Below are 21,400 nucleotides of genomic sequence, written 5' to 3'. Positions count from 1 at the left end.
CAGTTCAAGAAGATGACCTACCACCACTTTCTGAAAGGCATTTACTGGAGGGCGACTTGAGTGCTGGCCCAGCCAAGGATGTTAATATCCCAATCAAAAAATAAAAATTATTCCCTTTAGCATACAAATTCCCTTCATCATCTTACATTCTGGGATAAGGGAAAATTGTCTCCATTCAATGCCAATCTCATGCAGGATCGATACAAGAGTAACATTGTACCAAATTTCTATGGAATTCACTTGCCCTTCCAAAGACACTATTCAGTCTCCATTCAGAAGGTCCTCACAGATAGAACTTACATTTCTACTTGTACCTTTCAAGCTATCAATATACACCAAACTATTCTGCAGCCAACTAAATGCTTTTGAAACGTAGACCTTGTTTCAGATGTTACCTATGACAGAACTGTTGCCAAGGGCACTAAGAAGAACTGCCACACTGGTTCTCAAATGGGGCCATAGGATCATTTTATGTGTATTCAAGAGGCCAGACTCATTGGTCACCCATTTAGGATGAGATGTTGCACTGACAGTTCCATGTATGCTGCATTGAAGTGTGAGCTTAGATTTCTGTGCTCAAGTCAGAGCTATCAATTAAGCCATGGGTGATAATAATGATCATTAGTAATTCAGTATTGGATTAAGGTTGTGTTAAAATCACATCCAAGACTGCACATTGTATGAAATGTGTTGGCATGCCAAACAAGACTTTAGTTTGTTTTTAAAAGCACAATATATTGTTTCTCATATCGTCCGTTCTTGTCCTCTCCAACAAGCCTGGCAAATGGATAGAATAATACTGCCCAAAAGAAGGCTATATGCCCATCATATAGCCAGTGAAAAGATAGACTATCCAAAAAGTTTCATTCCTTCTACTATTTTCCCCACAGTCCTCCAAACTTCTCTTTTTCAAAGTTTACCCTTTCGAAAGTCACTACTGAATCTACTTCCACCATCGTTTCAGCCCATACATTCTAGATCATAATTTGCTGCTTTAAAATAAAATCTCCATCTTCCCAGCAATTGTTTTTGCCAGTTCTTGAAATTTAATGGCATTTATTATTACACTTCACACATACATCAGAAGAAGATAAACCGTCAGTTTCTTAGACTAATGTCTCGGGAAGCATGCTGGCTGCTAGGCAACTAACACCTCATTCCAACATAACACTCTCCAAGCCTACTACCTGTGGATAGCAGCAGCTCAGTTTCAGAAGATGCTGGGTTGATCTATGGAGTTCAGCAAGTGTCCCATCTGCATTCTTCAGAAGAACATAAACAATAAATCACACAGCATGGAGATGTGCAACCTCAATGAAGAGAGAACTTTAGACAAGATGCTGTGGTTCAGTGGAGAGCTACAGTGGCCAATGAAGAGGGAGGGTGGAAGACACAAAGAAAATTCTGAAGAATTTTAAACCAAAAGCTTCAAAATTAAAATTCATTTAAAAAAAAATTCTTTACATGCCATTCATGCATCACAATTTAATAATTCTAAGTCGGTTGCCAAGTGCACAAATATCAATTATTGCTGCCTTTTCCTCTTGGTTGACAGTGGACTGTGTGGGATTGTAGATGGATATCTGTGACACCATGTCTCCCAGACACTGGCCCTGAAGTGAAACATGAAAGATCCCCAGTCACAATAATTTACAGGTAGAAAACTTCAGGGAACAACTTGCAGCTACATTTTTTTTCCTCAGCTGCTTTAAGGGCACAAGATTCTGGGTAGTTGAAATAGAAGGGGTATGGTTAAAATGCCTCTGAAGTTATACTAGGTTTCTTGTACATTGAGCTCTATTTCTGAGCATAGCTGTACTTTGGCATCTCTCTTCCTGTGGACATTGAGATGCTTCCTTAGGTGCTGAGAGACCCTGAAGGTCTTTCCACATTTGCTGCAAGCAAAGGGCCGCTCTCCAGTGTGAATTCGTTGATGTTTTTTCATCTCCTTCAGCAAGGTGTAGCCCTTATTGCAGTAACTGCAGGCATATGGTTTCTCACCTCTGTGAGCCCTCAGGTGTGCCTGGAAGCAGGCAAAGTCATTGAAGCCCTTTCCGCACTCACTGCACAAGTACTGCTTGACCCCTGTGTGGGTATAGCGGTGGGTATCCAGGTAAGCTGCCCGAGTGAATGATTTACTGCAGTCTGGGCACTTATAGGGCCTTTCACCCGTGTGAACTCGCAAGTGTCGGTGCAGCTCACCACTACCTTTGAACTGCTTGCCACATTCAGGGCACTCCAAACCCCCAAGGCCCTGGTGTGTCTGGAGATGGAGCTGGAGGCCAGAGGGCTGTTTGTACGACTTGTTGCACATCACGCAAACATGAGTTCTTCCTTTCAGGTGGATCTTCTGGTGTGCCCGAAGGTTGGCAATCTGAGCAAAACGCTTTGCACAGACCAGGCACACATGGGGTTTCTCCCCGCTGTGGATGCGTACGTGGGTGCGGAGATCCCCTGGTTGCACAAAGGCCTTCTCACACTCTGCACACTTGTGGGGCCGCTCATTTCGGTGGTAGTCCATGTGCAGCTTGAGGTGTTGGAGCCGCTTGAAGGACTTACCACAAAGCTCGCATGTGAAGGGTCGCATTGAGGTGTGGGTCCGGCAATGGTCAAAGAAATGGCCCCGGCGGTTCGTACTGTAAGGGCACTGTCCGCATTTGTACGCCATCTTACCACCATGTGGCTGTGAATCTTCTCCTCGGCTCATCACACTCCCAGGTTCATGTGCAAGGGCAATCGCTGTCTCCTCCTCTTGAACTTCTTCACCGACATCCAACACCAAAACATTCAGATCTGGACACACAGCAAACAAAAAAAAAGTTGTTTTAAAGTATAATTTTCATAGGAACATAGGAGCAGATGTCAACCTCTCATCCCCTTCACCCCATTTTTTTCCAGAAATCATATCTGATCAATAGTTCTTCCTCACTCACTGCCTTTGTTCCACGTGCCTTGATACCTTTGCTCTCAGTCTCAGCCTTGCAAATTTCAACTATCTCAGCAATCCACCTTTTTTAGAGAAAGAATCCAAGATTTCCATTACCCTCAGTGAAAAATTACTTTCAGGTTTCCCTCCTGACTCTATCATTTAAACTACTTTCATGTCTGGGGAATCAAGAATATCTAAACCTGCCCTATCAAATCATTCTATTATTTTTAATAACTGGATTAGGTTACTTCTCAATTATCTGTTCCTTTATTCAGTTTCAGAAACACATCAGGAAATGTTTCTGCAGATTTTCTCTCTTTAAATGGATATCTGCTGGTACTCACATGTTTGGGAATGCTGTGGAGGAATTATTGTAAATTGAATTTGCACTGTTTGGGACCAGAAAGCTACAATACAGAGGAGAAACAAGGAATATACAGATAACTGGAAGAGACAAATAGCACAACAGAAATAAACACATTCAAAAGTGGAAGGGATCAGACATAGGGTAAATTCAAGATAGTCTAAGGTTCGTACTACACTTACACAAATGCATATAGCATGACAAATAGACTAGCTTGCTGTCTTTACAGCAGAGAACCTTTGGAGGAGATTTGTCAAAGTTATGAGAATCATTCAGGGTTTTAATGGATTAAATAGGAAAAATCTGTTCTAGTAGCAGAGGGTTGATATTCAGAAAACACAGATTGGCAAAAGACCCAGAAGTATCTGGACGAAACACCTTTTTAAATCAGTGTCTTTTTTACTGTGTTATGTTGATCTGGAATGCACTTCCCAAAATAGTATAAAGAGAAGATTCAATAGTATGTTTTAAAAGTGAACTATATTATTAATTGAAGGGGAATAATGAACAGGGCCAAGGGAAAGAGCTGGTGAGTGGAATAATCCAGATACGTAGTGAAAAATCTTGCACAGGCATGAAGACCAGATTACTGAGTCACTACATCATGGGGTGTAGACAAAAACTGCACAGAATAATGCACACACAACAGATTGATTCCACAAAGCATTAAAATCAGGCCCAACCACCTGCCAGTTTCCCTGTAAGTCACTCAATGTCCTGACTTGGAAATAGATTGTCATTCCTTTACTGTCACTGGGTCAAAGTCCTTGACTTCCCTCCCTAAGAGCAGTGCGGGTCAACCTACAGCACAGGGACTACAAATGATCAAGAAGGCAATTTATCACTGTCTTTTCAAGAGGCAACTAGGGACAGGTAATAAATGCTGGCCCAGCCAGTGAAGCCCACATCCCATGAGAGGTCAAAAAGAAAAGCCATTATAGCCTGGTTGAAAAAGTTAACATATTCACCACTTCAGCGAAAACCAAAGGGTTTACATTTATACAGTACTTCAGCACATCACAAAACACTTCAAAACCAATGAAATAATTTAAATATAGTCAGTGATGTAATGTGGAGAAATCCAGCAGCCAATTTGCATATAAGGTCCCACAAAAAGGAACATTGACCTGATAATGAGTTTCAGTGATGTTGGCTGAGGAATGGATTCTGGCCAAGACAATGGCCAACACCTTTCTGATCTTCTTTGTTATAGTATTGTGGAATGTTCTATATACTTTTGAGAGAGCAGACAGGAAAACCAACACTGCCCCACTCCCTTGGTACTGCAGTGAAGAGTGTTTAAATTTCTGCAGTGGGACTTTCATCCACAAAACACTGCCACTGAGACAAGGCTGACACTTTGCCTCATTCCAAATGCAATATCAGAAGGCAGTAAATGCCAGATGTCAGATAACATTGCAAATTTGACATACAGAAGACACCAAATTTAAATTACAGCATGGAAGAAGTTTAAGTCATCAACATTTTGTGTTAGCTACCTTGGCCTAACTGTCTTTGTTAATATGTAGACAAAAGAAATGAATCTCCCAAACAATTTTGATCGCAGAAAACACTTTCACCAAGCCTTTCCCCTCCACATCTATTCATGGAAGAGAATCATAGAATCCCCACAGTGTGATCATTTGGCCCATCGAGTAAACACCCACCCTCCAAACAGCATCCCACCTACTAATCCTGTCCCTGTAACCCTGTATTTCCCATGGCTAATCCACCTAACCCTAGGCATCTTTGGAGTGTGGGAAGAAACTGGAGGAAACCCATGCAGACATGGGGTGAATGTGCAAACTCCACACAGACAAGTCACCCAAGGCTGGAATCGAACCACTGAGAGGCAGCAGTGCTAACCACTAAGCCACCGTATTGCTCAAAATTCCATTAAAACCATTTACTTACTGCCCTCCACTTTGGAATCCCTGGTCTTTGATACACTCTCCAAGGCCTCATTTTTCCCAACATCATCAAACCACACCAGCAATGCCGATCCCGGCTCTATAGACTTGCATACACGGAGGTACACCAGATCCTTGTACAAGAAGGGAACTGCATTTTGCTCAGTACTATTCCTTGCAGAGTTGGTATATCTGAAAAGTCAAAGATTACAATCACTGAAAATGCAGAAAAGGTTTCAGTACAAATATGTCAAAGAGAGGAGGAAACTAACACCAAGAGACTGCAGTCTGACAAAGCTGAATACATGCAATGCACAAAATATCATAAAATGTTCTCCACATCATACCTCATCCAGTTTGATTCAGACTCCTTAATCTTACATTTTGACACAAGGTGGTGCTTCTACATTAAAGAAAATAATATAGATAAGTTAGATAATATAGATAAATAATATAGAAAAGTAAAAATACCTGGAGTAGCATCATGATGCAATATGGTAAAAACAAGGACTACAGATGCTGGAAACCAGAGTCTAGATTAGTGTGGTGCTGGAAAAGCACAGCAGGTCAGGCAGCATCTGAGGAGCAGGCAAATTGACGTTTCGGGCAAAAGCCCTTCATCAGGAATAGGGCTGATGAAGGGCTTTTGCCCGAAACGTCAATTTTCCTGCTCCTCGGATGCTACCTGAACTGCTGTGCTTTTCCAGCATCACTCTAATCAAGATGCAATATTCCAACATAATGGAACTCTGAATGTGCTTTAGTTGGAGCATAACATAGAACATGCTTCTCTGGATAGTGAGGTCCTGTTCTCAACAATGCCATGATAGGGCTGAAGCCACGCAATTTCCACACTGAAGGATTATTGGGAATACTCTAAAACAAATATGCATTTGGGAAACAGTGGACCGTTGTATTTGGATAGTTGTACTTGCTGTTTTTTTTTTAAAAAAGTCATTTGATTTTAGAGAACCTGCTAAGCAAAGTTCACCGAGATAAGAAATGCAATTTACTTTCATAAGTATTGTTAAAAGAAATATAACTTTTGGAGAACTAGGCAGTTGGTTGTCAAGCAGCTCTCTGTGGTTCAGAATTCTGTTTTTCAGGCCTAGCAGTCAATGAAGAGACACCCCAGAAGCTGTAGTCTCTGTCCTAAAATCCTGTTTCCTAGAATTTCTTGGGAATTTGCCCAGAGTTTCCAAATACTAATGTTTCTGCCGCCCAGGTAAAAGTTGAAGGAGCAGACTATGATCAATTCTAAACAATTCTAATCATAGTCAATTAGATCAAAACTGGCCAATTGTCATTAATCCAGCTACCTGCAGTCAGTTTTGATGAGCAAAGGTGAGAGATCAAAGCATTTTATCTTTTATTTCCAGACCTTTGGCTCACAGGAGTTCCCTTTTTGTCTTTTCCGATAATTTCTACAGACTTGTCTGATTTGGTTGCACGTGCATGAGACTAAGTGGACATGGTTTTAATTCTGAATCATAGCTTAGGTGTGAACCAGAGTTCATCACTTGCTTGAAGAAGAAATTGTTTTTCATAAAAAAATTGATTACTTTCAGTTCATGAAAGAAGCCTGGTGGACATTTTTTTTAAAAATGTTGGTAGTTTTACTAAGGAGAAGCAATTGGCCATTTTGCTAAACAGATCAGCAAAATTATATCAATAGTGCGACTACTGATATAAGTAGTAGGACTTGATCATCAGTGCATGCTGCTATAACAGCATGGAATATTTCTAGGACAATCACTTATTTTGCTCTTCTTGGGGGCCTATTCAACAGTAACACTGAAAGTGCTGTCTCCTTACATACAGAAGAAAGACAGACATTCTTAAATTGAGTAGGATACACCATTTTCCCCACTAAGGGATTTTTAAATCCCACACGCATCAAAGCAAATAATGTGAGAGACACTTGCCCATTGTTCACCCAAAGGAAGAAGGAAAATCATAAGATGACTAGTCTCTGGGCAACTCTTACACAACTCCAAGTGGTAAAAACAATGACTGCAGATGCTGGAAACCAGAGTCTAGATTAGAGTGGTGCTGGAAAAGCACAGCAGTTCAGGCAGCATCCTAGGAACAGTAAAATCGACGTTTCAGGCAAAAGCCCTTCATCAGACACAACTCCAAGAGCCCATCATTGGCAAAGGCACAACAGCAGTACACCTGTACTCGAGTCAAAAAGAGGTGAATGGATCAGTGATGCCCAGATGAAATGTGAACACATTTGTTTGCTAGGTAAGAAAAAATTCATGTTTCTACATCATCAAAAAACTTACTAGCCAAGAATGCAGAGCAGATCCTTTAGATTCATTATCAAAACCACCTCCTCGCATAGGACCAAAGATAGCTCCTTTAGGTATTGTCTTCATGGTGCACCAAACTCCTAGTCCTTGGTTGGGATCCTCAGAAGGGCCCAATGCCAATCCATATGGAAGTGAATTCAGTGTCTGATAAGGTATTCCATGGGCCATGGGGCAATCTTTGATAAACAATGGAGATGCATGTACAGGACATGTACTGACAAAGTACTCCTGACAGTCTTCACAAACTAGAAGACAGAAAAAATAAAATGCATTTTTACAAGCAAACAACCTTCACAGTAAAGTGTAGAATTTTCATAAATGAACTTCTAATAAAGAAATAGCGCTCATATATTCAGTCTTTTGAAATAAAAACTATTCTTTCAGTTTATCCAATGACTATATAATTGGAGCAATGACTGTGAATCATTTCATTCATGTGAATCCGCCAACCATCTCCCTAACGGACAACAGCAACCAACCTACCTATAATACCATTTCACCCAATGACAATAGACCTTCCATTATATTACCAATGAGTCACCGTTTATATCCTTATACAGCCTTGGTTCAAATATGGACAAAAGAGCTGAATTCCAGAGGTGAGGTGAGAGTGACAGCCTTGACATCAAGGCTGCATTTGACCAAGTGTGACATCAAGGAGTCCTATCAAAATTAGAATCAATGGGTATCAAGGGGCAAACTCTCCAGTAATTAGAGTCATACCTGGCATATAGGAAATGGTCACAGTGTTGGAGGTCATTCATCACAGCTCGATGACATCTCTGCAGGAGTTCCTCAGAGTAGGGTTGCAGGCTCAACCATTTTCTTCTGTGTCATCAATGACCTTCCCTCCATCATAAAGTCAGAAGTGGGGGTATTCGCCAATGATTGCACAATGTTCAGCACCGTTTGCGACTTCTCAGATACTGAAGCAGTCCATGCTCAAATCCAGCAGGATCTGGCCAATATCCAGGCTTGGGCTAACAAGTAGCAAGTAACATTTGCATCACACAAATGCCAGTCTACGAACATCACTAATAAAGAGATAATCTAACCACTGCCCCTTGACATTCAAATGATGTTACCATCACTGAATTCCCCACAATCAAGATCCTGGGAGTTATCATTCACCAGAAACTGAACTGGACTCACCACATAAACAAAGTGGCAACAGGAGAAGGTCAGAAGCTAGGAATATTGTGGCAAGTAACTCATCCTGACTCCCCAAAACCTGTACACCATGTACAAAGCATAAGTCAGGAGTGTGATGAATAATCCCCACTTGCCTGAATGAATGCAATTCCAACAACACTCAAGAAGCTTAGCAGCATCAAGGACAAAGCAGACCATTGATTGGCACTACTTCTACAGGCATCCACTCCCTCCTTCACTGACGCTCAGTAGCAACATTGTGTACTATCTACAGGATGCACTGCAGAAATTCACACAAGACCTTTAGACAGCACCTTCCAAACCCACGGCCACTTCCATCTAGATGGACAAGGGCAGCAGATAAATAGGAACACCACCACCTGCAAGTTCCTTCCAAGCTATTCACCATCTTAACTTGTAAATACCTGTATATCACCATTCTTTCACTGTCGCTGGGTCAAATTCCTGGAATTCCCTAATGGCATTGTGGGTCAACCCACAGCAGCAGGTGGACTGCAGCAGTTCAAGGCAGCGGCTCACTACCACCTTCTCAAAGGAAACTAGGGACAGGCAATAAATGCTGGCCCAGTCAGCAATGGCCACATCTCACAAATGGATAAAACAACATGAAGGCATGAGCCTCCAGCGCAGATATCAATAAAGTACAGAGTATGATTCTGCTCTTACACAAACCATACACTAAATCATAGAATTGGTACCACATAAAGGCAGCCACTGAATGCACTGTGGCTCTCTCAGAGTAAGAGTTTCGCACCTCACACCATTCCTCTGATTTTCTCCATAACCTTGCACATCCTTTAATTTCAAACCATCTATTCCCTTTCAAATGTCTCAATTGAACCTGCCTGGCAGTGAATTCCAGACCCTAACCAATCAGGGTGTGAAAAGGTTTCTCTTCCAATTACTTTTGCTTCTTTTACTAATCAGCTTAAATCTATGCCATCTTAGTTAAATGCAAACCTTTTCTCTCTGTTTATGTTGTCCAGATCTCTCTTGATTTTGAATACATCAATCAGATTTCCTGTTGGCCTTCTTTTGTCAAAGAAAGACACTCTCAACTTCTCTATTGATTTTTATAAGTAAATACTTTATTCATAAAACCATTCTTCTAAGTATCTTCTACATTCTCTCCAATACCTTCACATCCTTACTCAAGTGCAGCGCCCAGAAGTGGATACAATGTTTTAACTGAAGCCAAACTAGTATATTATGGGCGGCACGGTGGCTAGCACTGCTGCCTCACAGCGCCAGAGACCCGGTTTCAATTTCCACCTCAAGCAACTGTCTGTGTGGAGTTTGCACATTCTCCCCATGTCTGCGTGGGTTTCCTCCGGGTGCTCCCATTCCAAAAATGTGCAGGTTAGGTGAATTGGCCATGCTAAATTGCCTGTAGTATTAGGTGAAGGGGGTAAATGTTGAGGAATGGGTCTGGGCGGGTTGCTCTTCAAAGGGTCAGTGTGGACTTGTTGGGCCGAAGGGCCTGTTTCCACACTGTAAGTAATCTAATCTAATTACCCAAGTTCATCCAATCCTCCTTTCTCTTGTACTCTATAGCCCTATTACTAAAGCTGAGGATGCTGTGTGCTTTATTAACTGCTGCCTCTAACTTGCCACATTTATGCACATCTACACCCAGGTCCCTCTGCTCCTGTACACCTTTTAGAGTTGTACCTTTTATCTTAGGTGGTCTCTGTGTTCTTTCCAAAATCTTCACACTTCTCTGCATTGAATTACTTCTACCAACTATCCTCCAACCTGACTAAATCCTTTCGAAATTCTATACCATTCACATCACAATTTACAATGCTTCCATATTACATAGTTTGAAACTGTGCCCTGTTGCCCAAGGTCTACATAATTAATATCATCAGAAAAGGCAGGGGTGTCCACATTGGCCCCAGGAATCTCCACTACAAATCTTCCCCAAGCTACACTCTTTCCCAGCACACAGCCAACTTCCTGTTCATGTTACTATTGCCCCTTTTGTTCCATGAGCTCTGACTTTGCTCCAGTCTTTTGCGCAGTTCTGTTTCAAATGCCACTTGGAAGATCATCAACAGCAATGCCCTGATTAACCCTTTCTGTTTACATCCATGGTGGTTCTCCTTAATTAACTTGCATTTATTCACAAATTCTGTCACAAATCATTGATTCTTGAAGTCTCCCAATCACTGAAGTTAAATTGATGATCTGAATTGCTATCAGATGTTGACCATGACTGCTATCTGTTCACCCTTTACTCTCATGAGATTCTACTCTGCAGTCAAAGAAATGCCCGTCTGTTCCCACATGAACCAAATTCACTGCCACACTCAGTCTACGTCTCATTCAGGTGTAGTTGGCTGACTATGCGCCCTTATGAAGTGGATGCACTTTTCAAAAGAGAATCACTAGCTAATGTTGTGGAGAGGTAATCCCAATTAGAATTCCCTTTTCCTTTCTCCATATCAGGTTGCTGACACTAACAGTGGTGTTTCTACATTCAACAAAGTTGATATAATCTAGCGCAAAGACCATAGACAAAACCTGGATTTTCCACGTACAACAAGCAGTTCAATACCTCATTGAGTCTCAAAGTTAGGTTATTTGAACTGAAGAAATCTGAAGAATGATTTTGCATTCTATTGTTGATCAGTAGTATATTGGTACTGCTGGATGTTGGTCCAGAATTAAAGCCAGTGGTCTAGCTTGAATTGTCTGTAGCAAGAGATAAACCGTTGCATTTGACTCACAGGCTGGAATGCTAACACTAAGCCCAAAGCTCACTCCAGGTTTACTGATGTTAAAAAGCAATGCGAGTAAAGTCTACAATTCTGAGATCTCAGCACACCAGATCCTGAAAGAGAAGTCACTATTGATACATACACAGCTGTTCCTTCTCTGGCTTTGATGTTTCAGTATGTACTTCTATTTCCTTTGACATGACGTAGGCTTATCTTTTTAGAAACTGGAGCATGAGAACCTGTAGAAAATAAAAGATTTGAATCTTCTAATAACCATAAACATTTCGCAGAAAAGCACTGAAGGAACACTGAGAAACAACCAACCTGCTTTCCACCATTGAATGTTGACCTGTGACTTCCGTTTGCTACAGAGGATTATATCCAAGCTTGCAAACAAGGTGAATCCCAGTCAGCTACTTTCCTAAATACACAGCTCGATGAAAAAACCATGGTCCGAAGATCCCAGCCAACAATCCTCTCTTTTCCCATATTATGCAATATAACTGGTCATTCACTGAATGCTCTTCAGCTTTTTATCTAATTTCTATGTGTCCTCCTCTTAGTCTGGCTCATCCATTTTTAACTTTATTTCTCACTTTTTCCACTTTTACACTAAAAAAGACTGTAGTGCTGAACTGTTTAAACGTATTTTTTATTTATTTTTCTACTTCTGTAACTAAGATTTTATACCTTGGTACTTTGTACCCAAGATGGTGCCATGTGTGGTGGCATTGCACAGTTTTCACTGTACTCTTGTACTCTGCACTTGAGTATGCGTGATAATAAAACCTAAATCTAAATCTACATTAGCCACTCACTGAAATGTTGTTTCAGCAAAGTTTTCACAGGACAGAGAGAGGGATCAAACCAATCAGTTCAAATGCAGTTTGTTTCAATATGCACTTGATTCGCAGAATCAGTTTCTGGAAAGTATTTCTCAGCTTAACTGATTCAAAGTGGAGAATTTGTATGATGCCTCCTGCTAGACACGGTCAAACCAGACATGGATACAAGGAAAGGATGCAAACATCACATAAAAAAGATTGGTATAGTTTAGTGTCGCAGCCACAGCTTTTCATTAAAAAAGTAGTAAAACAATGAGAAAATTTGAAATAAAAAAATAAATACTGGAAGTATTCAGCAAGGAAGGCTGCATCTCTAATATTTCAAGTTGATGATCCTTCATCAGACCATAGATGCTGCCTGAACTGTTCAGTATTTCCAGTTTTTCTAATTTATTACAGCTATTTATTATTCACTTCTTACTCATAAGTTAAACTTGATAACTAAACGTGGCATCATTGCTATTTATGATTTATTATTATTTATTGTTTTGCATGTTTGGCAGTTAAGAGGCCAAGTCATAGTGTATTGCAGAGGTATTCCAGTGACTAAAGACAAGGAAGATTACACTAGGACAACTGTTAAAACCAATAAGCCAGCTTAAAATGTAGAATAACAAGATTCATTTAAATAAGTGTTCCAACATTCTGTACCATAAAAATGTCTTCAATTAATTAAATATCAATGAAATTGTACCCGATCACTTTGTGAGCCTATGCGCTTGTCACAGAGAAAAGCTGCAGTGGACTGTGAATTTAAAAGGAACAACAGCCCTCTGACTTTTATTATTTTTCTTCCTAAGTGTCTGATTGCCATCAGTTCTCTTCCTCCTGCTTACATTCTTAATGACTCTACAGAATACTTCCAACTCCAGCTCAAAATTGTGGACCTCTCACTGTCCTTCCATCCTCATAGATACTGCAAGGTTTTTTTAAAAAATCCACATTGGAGTCAATTACCGCTCCTTTATCTCTGCTAATCCTTCCATTTATCTATTTCAATCTTACTGCCCTGCCGAGCAAGTTCTACTTAGCGCATACTTTAGCAGTGCGACAGGAGCGAGGATATTAAAACCTGAAAAAAACTAAAATAAACAAATACATCTCAAAAGGAAGCAGTGGCAACAGAACACAAGCTGGGAATAGTGAAACAACCACCAGCAAATACCGCAACATCATAAGATATAAAAGCAGAATCAGGCCATCTGGACTATCAAGTACGCTCGATCATGGCGGTAATGTTTCTCAACCCTATTCTCATGCCTTCTTCCCATAACCATTGATCCCCTTACTAATCAAGCTCCAATCTATGTTTGTCTCCACAGATTCTTCATCTTCTAGCTGAAGAAATTCCTCCTCATCTCAGTCACTCTGAGGCAGTGCCCTTGGGTCCTAGTCTTTCCTACGAGTGGAAACATCTTCTCCAGATCCACGCTATCCAGGCCTCTCAGCATTCTGTAAGTTTCAAATCAGACTCCCCCCGCCCCCCAATTTTTCTAAACTCAATCAAGTACAGACCCTTCCTCAAAAGACAAGACCTTCATTCTCAGGATCATTCTCGTAAACCTCCTCTGGACCTCCTCCAAGGCCAGCTCATCCTTTTTTAGATACTAGCCCAACACTGCTCTCAATATTCCAAATGTCGTCTGATCAGAGCCTTACATTGTCTCAGCAGTACATCCCTGCTCCTGTATTCTAGACTTCTTGAAATGAATGCTGACATTGCATTTGCCTTCCTAACTGCCATTGAATCTACATGTTAACCTTAAGGGAATCCTGAACTAGGGGTCCCAAGTCCTTTTGCGCCTCAGATGTCCAAAGCCTTTCCCTATTTAGAAAATGGTCTACATGTCTATTCTTCTGACCAAAGTGCATAAACTTACACTTTCCCACACTGCATTTCAAATGCCACTTCTTTGCTGACTCTCCTAGCCTGTCCCAGCCCTTCTGCAGCCTCCCTGCTTCCTCAACACTACTTGAGCTTCCACCTATCTTTGTGTCCTGTGCAAACTTAGCAACAGTGTCCCTAGTGCCTTCATCCAAATCATTCATGTATAATGCAAATAATTGTGGTCACAACACTGGCCCCTGCAGAATAAGCAAGGGCTTATGCCCGAAACGTCGATTCTCCTGTTCCCTGCATGCTGCCTGACCTGCTGCGCTTCTCCAGCAACACATTTTCAGCTCTGATCTCCAGCATCTGCAGACCTCACTTTCTCCTCCCTGCAGAATAACACCAGTCACCGGCTACCTTTTTGAAAAAAAACTTTTTCGCCACTCTCTGCATTCTGCCAGTCAGCCGAATCCTCTATCCATGCCAATGCCTTGCCCTTAGCACCATGGGCTCAACTTATTGTGGAAATCCAAACTGGTCACATCTACTGGCTCTCCTCTGTCTAGCTTGCTCGTTACCTTCTCCAACAGATTTGTCAGGCATTTATACAAACCCTGAACGACAGAATGTGAAGGATATATTACAGTAAAATATTTGTTTCCACCCTCAGAATGTATTTGAATTTATAAGCACGAGTGTTTGGTAATCATGTGCATTGTACTGCGTCCATTCTGTGCATCCCTCGATAACACATTCAGCCAACGGGCTTCACACCAAAACAATGCACAGCTGCATTGATAGTGTCAGATTCACTGCCGGGAATCATCTATTATTATTTACTTAAACATTATTTCAAGGATGCCTTCTAAAGAGATAAAATAATCTTCTTCTCCAGGCTTGATACAAATCAATATTCAACATTTACATTAAAACATCTCCGAAGAACAAGCTCACCTCTCCCACACTTCGGCTCCAAAGGCCTCCCGTCACGGAAGCTTCCCCGCGGAGCATTTTGAGGATTGTAGTCCTCCCCAGCGGGATGTTACATTCCGCGGATACGTTAGGGCACGGAAGCGAAACTACAATTCCCAGAAGGCAGCGCGGCACATCGCCACCTGCGCTTGCGCATTGAATATTGTGCGTGATGAAGTCAGTGGTTGTTAATTTGGATGTGGGAAATTCATATCATTCCTATCATTGAAGATAGGACTTTCACCTGATTTCACATTCGCTCCGAAATAAATTCACATCTGGTAATGTCTTTAAATTTGGAGGTGTATCTGAATACAAATTCATTTTGAGAAAGAGTGGGAGCCCAAGATTATTTTTAAACTTAAATAAGAGAAATTATAATGACATGAAAGCTGAGCTGGCTAAAGTGAACTGGGAAGTTAGCTTCAACGAATAGGTCAATAGAGATGCAGTGGTGGACGTATTCAGGGGATATATCTCAGAACCTATAGAATTCAGATGACAAAGAAAAAATCCAAGTGAAGGAATCATTGTTCACACTTAACTAGAAAGTAAAAATATCAAAGATAGGCATATAATGCAAAGATGGTTGGCAGGTTAGCGGATCGGACAGAATGTTGAACAAAAAACTGAATGGTTAAAGGAGTTTGAGAGAAAACTAGCTAAAATATAAAAATAGTATTTGCATTTTGGTAAAACAAACCAGGACAGCAATTACACAGTTAATGGTGGGGCTCTGGGGAGTGTTGTCGATTGGAAAGAGACCAAGGGGTGCAGGTACATAATTCCTTGAAAGTGGCGTCACAGGTGTACAGGATAGTGAAGAAGGCATTTGATACGCTTGCCTTCATCGTACTATTTTTATATTTTAGCTAGTTTTCTCTCATACTCCTTTAGCCATTCAGTGTTTTGTTCAACATTCTGTCCGATCCGCTAACCTGCCAACCATCTTTGCATTATATGCCTATTTTAATATTTTTACTTTCTACTTAAGTGTGAACAGTGATTCCTTCACTTGGATTTTTTCTTTGTCATCTGAATTCTGTATGTTCTGAGATATATCCCCTGAGTATGTTATGAGGACGGCATGTTATGGCTGTACAAGGTGTTGGTAAAGCCACATTTGGAATACTGCATTCAATTTTGGCAGTCCTGCTATAGGACGGATGTTATTAAACTGGAATGGGTGCAAAACATATTTACATGTTCACTGAGACTGGAAGTTTGAGTTATATAGAGATGCTGGGACACTTTTCCCTAAGTGTAGGAGATTGAGGGATAAACCTTACAGAGATTTATAAAATCATGAGGAGCATAGATAAGGTGAATAGCCAAGGTCTTTTCCCCAGGATAGGGGAATCCAAAACTAGAGGGCATAGGTTCAAGGTCAGAGGGGATTTAAAAGGAACCCAAGGGACAACCTTTTCACACACATATATGTGTGTATATGGAACAACCATAAACATATATGTGTGTATATGGAATAACCTGCCGGGGAACTGGGATAAAGTAAGGAGTGCGGATACTGGAATTCCTGCTGAAGGGCATATGCCCGAAATGTCGATTCTCCTGGTCCTCAGATGCTGCCTGACCTGATGTGCTTTTCCAGAATATTTTTTGACTCTGCCAGAGTACATGCTAGAGACAAGTACACTTATAGCCTTTAAAAGACAGATGTTACATTTTGGTAGGGCAAACCAGGACAGAACTTATACTGTTAATGGTAGGGCCCTGGTGAGTGTTGCTGAACAAAAAGACTTAGGGGTTGAAGTGTGTAGTTCCTTGAAAGTAGAGTCACAGTCTGGCAGTGAGGTGAAGAAGGCATTTGGCATGTTTGCCTTCACTGGTCAGTGCACTGAGTATAGGAATTGGGACATCATGTTATGGCTGTACAGGACATTGACGAGGCCACTTTTGGAATATTGCATACAATTCTAGTTGTAGTGAGGTTTAAGAAGATTTGTAGGTTGAGGTTCTGGATGTAGGTTTGCTCACTGAGCTGGAAGGTTCATTTCCAGATGTTTCGTTACTCTACTAGGTAACATCTTCAGTGGACACTGAGTGAAGCACTGCTGATGATTCCTGCTTTCTATTTATATGTTTGGGTTTCTTTGGATCGGTGATGTCATTTCCTGTGGTGATGTCATTTCCGTTTTTTTTCTCAGGGGTGATAGATGGGGTCTAACTCGATGTGTTTGTTGATAGTTCCGGTTGGAATGACATGCTTCTAGGAATTCTTGTGTGTGTCTCTGTTTGGCTTGTCCTAGGATGAACATGTTGTCCCAGTCGAAGTGATGTCCTTCGTTATCTGTATGTAAGGATACTAGTGACAGAGGGTCATGTCGTTTTGTGGCTAGTTGGCAAATTTACAAAGGAGTTTTACAAATTCCTTGGATCCTGATGGATTTTATCCATGTTACTAAAATAAATGGCTAGTGAGATGCAAAAACAGAAATTGATGGAAAAGCTCAGCAGCTCTGGCAGCATCTTTGGAGAGAAATCAAGTTAACATTTTGGGTCCAGTAACCCTTCCTCAGAACTTCCTCTACTCTGAGGAAGGGTCACTAGACCATAAGACACAGGAGCAGAAACTAGGCTATGAAGCCCATCGAGTCTGCTCTGCCATTCAACTATGGCTGATAAGTTTCTCATTCTCCTGCTTCCTCCCTATAATCCTTGATCCCCTTGATACTCAATAACCTGGCCTCCATAGCCATCTGTGGCAAAGAATTCCATAAATTTACCACTCTTTGGCTGAAGAAGTTTCTCCGTATCACCTTTCTAAAAGGTCTTCCCATTAGTTTACGCCTATGCCCTCAGGTTCTAGTCTTTCCTATCAATAGAAACATATTCCCAACATCCACTCTGTCCAGGCTATGTTTCAATTAGATCTCTCCTCATCCTTCTAAACTCCATAGAGTTTAAACCCAGAGTCCTCAAACATTCCGCATATGTTAAGTTTTTCATTACTGGGACCATTATTGTGAACATCCTCTGAACATGTTCCAAGGCCAGGACATCCTTCCTGAGATATAGGGCCCAAAACTCTGCACAGTACTCCAAATTTGATCTGACCACAGCCTTATAGAGTCTCAAAAGTACATCACTGCTTTTATATTCAAGTCCTCTCAAAATAAATACCATCATTGCATTTGCTTTCCTAACTACTGACTCAACTTGCAAATTTACCTTGAGAGAATCCTGGACTAGAACTCCCAAGTCTCTTTGCACTACAGATTTCTGAATTTTCTCCCTATTTAGAAAATAGTCTGTGCTTCTATTCTTCCTACCAGCATGTATGACCTTGCACTTTCCCACATTGTACTCTATCCGTTGTAGACCTGAAACATTAACTCTGATTTCTCTCTATAGATGCTGTCAGACCTGCTGAGCTTTTCCAGCACTTTCTGTTTTTGTTTCTGATTTCAAGCATCTGCAGTTCCTTCAATTTTTACTTGGTTAGTGACATGCTTTTCCAGACTTCCCTAACTGGGGAAATTTCCATCAGATTGGAAATTAGCACATGTAAATCTTTTATTCAATGTGGTAAGAGACAGAAAGCAGTAAACTGCAGACCAGTTAACACTTGTCATAGGGAAGTTATTAGAAGCTGTTATTAAAGATGATAGTGCAGGGTACTTAAAACATTCAAGGTTATCAGGCAGCGTCAACGTGTTTTATGAAAGGAAAGTCACATTTAACTAAGTTATCGGAGTTATTTAAGAAAGTAAAATGCTACTGGTAAGAGGAACTATACATGATTTTTCAGAAGGTATTTGATAAAGTGTCGAGTCAAAGGTTATTGCAGAAAATAAAATCTCAATGTATACAAAGAAACATTGCATGAATAGAAGTTGGGTTAGCTAACAGGAAACAAGACAGTTGGCAGAATATGATCATATTTTGGTTGACAAAATATAACAAGTATACATAAATGATCTGGTGGAAAGTATAGGTAGTCTGATTAGCAAGTTTGCAGATGACACTAACATTGGTGGAGTAGCAGATAGTAAAGGGGATTGTCAGAGTGCAGCAGAATATGGATAGTTTGGAGAGTTGGGCAGAGAAATGGCAGATGGAGTTCAATCCAGGCAAATGCGAAGTGATGCATTTTGGAAGATCAAATTCAAGATGAACTATACAGCAAAGGGAAATGTCCTGGGGAAAATTGACATACAGAGAAACTGGGTGTTCAGGTCCATTGTACCCTGAAGGTGGCAACGCAGGTTAATAGAATGGTCAAGAAGGCATACGGCATTCTTTCATTCATCAGACAGAGTACTGAGTACAGGGTTGGCAGGTCATGTTACAGTTGTACAGGACTTTGGTTCGGCCACATTTAGAATACTGCATACAGTTCTGGTTGCCACATTACCAAAAGGATGTGGATGCTTTGGAGAGGGTGCAGAGAAGATTCACCAGGATGTTGCCTGGTATGGAGGGTGCTAGCTATGAGGACAGATTGAGTAGATTAGGATTATTTTCATTAGAAAGATGGAGGTTGAGGGGGTACCAGATTGAGATCTACAAAATTATGATAGGTATAGACAGGGTGGATAGCAAGAAGCTTTTTTCCCAGAGCATGGTTTCAATTACTAGGGGTCACGAGTTCAAGGTCAGAGGGGAAAAGTTTGAGATATGCCTGGAAAGTTCTTAATGCTGAGGGTGGTGGGTGCCTGGAATGTGCTGCCAGTGGAGATGGTAGAGGAGGGCCCAATAGTATCATTTAAAATGTATCTAGACAGATACGAATGGGCGTGGGGCAGAGGGATACAGACCCCGAAAACAGGCGACAGGTTAACATAAAGGATTTGGATCGGCGCAGGCTTGGAGGGCTGAAGGGCCTGTTCCTGTGCTGTAATTTTCTTTGTTCTTAAGTGGTGTGCCACAGAGATCAGAGCTGGGCCTCAAGTTTTTACAATTTTTATAAATGAGTTGGAAGAAGAGACAGAACGTACATATGCTTAATTTGCCAATGAAGCTAAGTAGGAAAGTAAGTTGTGATGAGGACACAAGAAGGATATAGATAAGTTGTGTTTGGATAAAGAGATGGTAAATACAAATACAGCATTTTGTGAGATAATGTGAAATTGTCCATTTGTCAGTAAGTGTGAAAAAGTGTGTTATCTAAATGGTGAAAGATTGCAGAGTTCTGAGATACAGAGGGATCTGGGGGTCGTGGTGCATAAATTGTGAAGTGTTAGAATACAACTATGGCAAGTAATGAGGAAAGCTAATGGAATGCTATCACTTATTGCAATGGAATTTGAATAAAAAAATAGGAAGGTTTTATTTCAGTTATACAGGATATTGGTGAGATCACATTTGGAATATTGTGTACAATACAGGTTTCCTTATTTAAGGAAGGATACAAATACATTGGAAGCAATTCAGAGAAGATTTTCTAAACTGATACCTGGAATGAATGACTTGTGTTACAAAGAAAGGTTGGACAGGCTATTGTGGGATATAGGTGAATTAATGTTATTTCTGCAATTATAAGTTCTGATACAGAGTAAATGAATTCACATTAGTTTGGGATTGTTTCGGACAAGAGCTAATTTAGCAAAAATGAGGAAACATATAATCCATTAAAAAAAATGGTATGTTAGCATGAGACGTGATTACAGAACAATGGTGGATGTATGGGCAAACAGGAAAAACATCTGTTTCCCACTTGTACAGAGACACAGGAACAAACCCCAATTAAAAGGGCTTAATGATAAGATGCTGTGAGGGGCAGCGCAGATGGAGGGAGCAGATAATGGTAAGCAAAGGATGGGATGACGTCAAACAATCTTATGGGAGCAGAGATAGACATTTGTCACTGACAAGGCCGGATAAACAGAAGTTGTGGGATCAGTCTTAAGGAATAGAGTGACGTAAGCGAAGCAGGGAACAAACAATGAAATGAGAAAAAATATGGGAATTTAAAATGTATAAATTGCGAGAGTTTGTTGGGGTTTACTGTGCATTTGTCACTGCCTTACTTGGCATTAGACACTGCACCCACTTGCAAGTGTACAAATAAACGACTCTGTTTCAGATTTTTGGTCTCGGACTGAAATTATTAAAGTGAGTGAGCTTTTGTTTCTCACAATTGGGGGCTCGTCCGGGATTTTCTTCCATCACCGGGGGGACACTGGGAAGACGCTGGCCTTGGACACTGGGAAGACGCGTCCCGTTCCCCATTGAGGAGCGGTGTCGTGTCCCGGTTTGGTCCGCTCCCTTGAGTGACTGGTGTGAATCCTACAAGAGAGACATCTGAATCAGACAGTGATAGGAGGTTGATAGACAATACAGCAGAAAGGGGCCAGGCAACTCTGTGCACAGACCAA

General features: G+C 41.0%; 1 protein-coding gene across 3 annotated transcripts; it reads right to left on the bottom strand.

Moving 5' to 3' along the window:
- Nucleotides 1-1,023: 1,023 nt before the first annotated feature.
- On the bottom strand, nucleotides 1,024-15,076 carry LOC122557960 (uncharacterized). 3 transcript variants are annotated; one of them, XM_043706239.2, is made up of 6 exons: nucleotides 15,045-15,076; nucleotides 11,557-11,653; nucleotides 7,492-7,763; nucleotides 5,551-5,606; nucleotides 5,208-5,395; nucleotides 1,024-2,793 (listed from the first exon to the last, which is right to left on the bottom strand). In XM_043706239.2, the coding sequence occupies exons 2-6, from the start codon at nucleotides 11,612-11,614 to the stop codon at nucleotides 1,775-1,777; spliced, it is 1,593 nt and encodes a 530-aa protein (XP_043562174.2). In that variant the 5' UTR covers nucleotides 11,615-11,653; nucleotides 15,045-15,076; the 3' UTR covers nucleotides 1,024-1,774. The 3 variants fall into 3 exon arrangements, with proteins under 3 accessions (XP_043562174.2, XP_043562175.2, XP_043562176.2); XM_043706240.2 differs by lacking the exon at nucleotides 15,045-15,076 and adding an exon at nucleotides 11,739-11,874; XM_043706241.2 differs by lacking the exon at nucleotides 15,045-15,076 and adding an exon at nucleotides 11,252-11,388 and having other exon boundaries at nucleotides 11,557-11,634.
- Nucleotides 15,077-21,400: the final 6,324 nt, after the last annotated feature.

The sequence above is a fragment of the Chiloscyllium plagiosum genome, unplaced genomic scaffold (assembly GCF_037043375.1).
Source record: "Chiloscyllium plagiosum isolate Xiang-an unplaced genomic scaffold, Cpla_swu_hap1 HiC_scaffold_18, whole genome shotgun sequence".
Lineage (NCBI taxonomy): Eukaryota > Metazoa > Chordata > Chondrichthyes > Orectolobiformes > Hemiscylliidae > Chiloscyllium > Chiloscyllium plagiosum.
Note: the sequence above shows the minus strand (reverse complement) of the source record. Positions and strands in the feature narration are given on the sequence as shown.